At 52.4% G+C, this 2,357-nt stretch overlaps 1 protein-coding gene across 1 annotated transcript in view; it reads right to left on the bottom strand.

The window, feature by feature from the left end:
• Positions 1 to 2,117, bottom strand: part of LOC310780592 (hatching enzyme 1.2-like) — a gene marked incomplete at its 5' end in the record, with an annotated part of 29,788 nt that extends 27,671 nt beyond the window's left edge. The window contains one exon of the mRNA XM_083641135.1: positions 2,007 to 2,117. Coding sequence (XP_083497261.1) covers positions 2,007 to 2,117 — 111 coding nt within the window. The remainder of the gene's footprint in view (positions 1 to 2,006) is intronic.
• Positions 2,118 to 2,357: the final 240 nt, after the last annotated feature.

Here is a 2,357-nt window from a genome sequence, read left to right on the forward strand (position 1 = left end):
GACTGTAAAATCCAAGCCATTTCCGCGGAGGCGGCTGCTTTTGGGTCCCGTGGCTGTGACTTCTCTCGGTCTCTGTCGCCACTTAGTGGTCGGTAAAATAGATTACACACATGCTCTTGCTCCTATAATTATCTCGAAGATGTAAAAGGGGTTGATTGATGTACCACCGTCAAAAAAAAAAAATCTTTATGTAAGACGAGTTAGTCCGTCCTTGGCACTCAAGCGCTGGATTATGTAAGACGAATTAGTCCGTCTCTGGCACTTAATGTGTTAATTCAATTAAAAATTAATTAAAATATTCGAATATAATTCGAATATTAAAATGTATAAAGCACTGAAATTCGAATTTGATTATAGAGGGAGATTGACAGCCCTAGTGTGTGTGTGTGTGTGTGTGTGTGCGTGCTGAGGTAAGAGGCTCTGGTGGGTGCTGTGTGTGTGTGTGTGTGTGTGTGTGTGTGTGTGTGTGTGTGTGTGTGTGTGTGTGTGTGTGTGTGTGTGTGTGTGTGTGTGCTGAGGTAAGAGGCTCTGGTGGGTGCTGTGGAGTGAGACGCAGGGCATTAGTGAGAACTGACCAACAAAGAGAGTGAGAGCACACAGCCAGAGGATTAGACCAACAGCAGCCACTTTCATTAGTCTCAGGAGAGGAAGAGGGGGAGGAAGAGTGACGGAGAGGTGGAGGGAGACGCAGGATTAGACAGATACCACGGCCTTTCATTAGTCTATGGAGAGAGAGAGGAGGGAGAGAGAGAGGGGGAGAGGGGGAGAGAGAGACGGGGGAGAGGGAGAGAGAGAGAGGAGGGAGAGAGAGAGAGGAGGGGGAGAGAGGAGAGAGAGAGGGGGGAGAGGGAGAGAGAGAGGAGGGAGAGAGAGAGAGGAGGGGGAGAGAGGAGAGAGAGAGAGAGGGGGGAGAGGGAGAGAGAGAGAGGAGGGCGAGAGAGAGAGGAGGGGGAGAGAGGAGGGGGAGAGAGGAGGGGGAGAGAGGAGAGAGAGAGAGGGAGAGGAGGGAGAGAGAGAGAGGAGGGGGAGAGAGGAGAGAGAGTGGGGGGAGAGGGAGAGAGAGAGAGGAGGGCGAGAGAGAGAGGAGGGGGAGAGAGGGAGAGAGAGGGGGAGAGAGAGAGGAGGAGAGAGGGGGGGGGGGAAAGAAAGTGACAGAGAGGTAGAGGGAGACACAGGATTAGACAGATACCAGGGCCTTTCATTAGTCTATGGAGAGAGAGAGGGTACAAAGAGAGAAGAGAGAGAGAGAGAGAGAGATTGGGGCTGATTGGTGAGACAGAGAAATGAAGCGAGAGAGACAGTGAGAACACTCATCCCCTGGATAAGACCAATCAAGCAGGGGCTTTCATTAGACGGGGAAGGATGGATGGATGGATGGATGGAGAGAGAGAAAGCGAGTGAGAGGGAGGGAGGGGGAGAGAGATGCACAGGAGGGAGGGAGGGAGGGAGGGGTGGGAAAGGAAGCAGCAATGAAAAGGGTTCAAGCCTTTTCTGAACAGTATTGAAGTCGCAAAAAAGTTCGAAACGGTTCTGACAGGGCAACCGAAACAACTCTGGTAATGCTAAATGGACTATTTATAGAGCATATTTTATATAGTCTATCGACTACCCAAAGCACTTTCACATGAATACCTCACATTCACCCATTCCCACTCACATTCACACACCGACATGGTCTACAGCCATGCAAGGCGCTAACTGCTCGTCGGGAGCAGTTAGGGGTTCAGTGTCTTGCTCAAGGACACTTCGACACACTACGGAGAGGAGCCAGTCTCGAACCGGGAACCTTCAGATCCCCAGGCGACAGCGGCCTTAACCCCATGGAACACATCGGGATGCAAACTGAGTCTCTCGCGACGATGACGTTGAGGGACGAGGAAGTTACAGGTCCTCCAAAACCCACCCCTTTTGCAATGTCCCCCCCCCCCCCCCCCCCACCAGGATAGCAAAGGCATGTCCCGCCATACTCTGCCTCTGATTGGCCGACCCTTATATTTGACCCTAACCCTGTGATGACTGGCCAGTGCTCTCCTGAGTGCTGAAAGCCCGTCCACTTCGGCATGTGTGATCCGCACCGGGTTCTGAGCGCTGTCCAGGGTGCTGAAGGCAAGTTCCATCCCGCACGGGGCAGAATCCGTGCCAGGATTCCGCGAGGTCCAGGCGGATTGCGAGGCGTGCTTCCTATAGGGAGACGGTAGTTATCAGCCTGTACTTATCTGTGATATCTTACACCTGTTTTCTGGCCTATTTAACCTGTTGATCCACAGACTGCCACAGTGCTGAGACTTCAATCTAACTGACACTGTCAACTCCACGGATCTGCTCCTGCTCTGCCTGCTTCAGTCTGCCACTCTGCA

The sequence above is a fragment of the Poromitra crassiceps genome (assembly GCF_964638095.1).
Source record: "Poromitra crassiceps genome assembly, chromosome: 8".
NCBI classification, from domain to species: Eukaryota; Metazoa; Chordata; class Actinopteri; order Beryciformes; family Melamphaidae; genus Poromitra; species Poromitra crassiceps.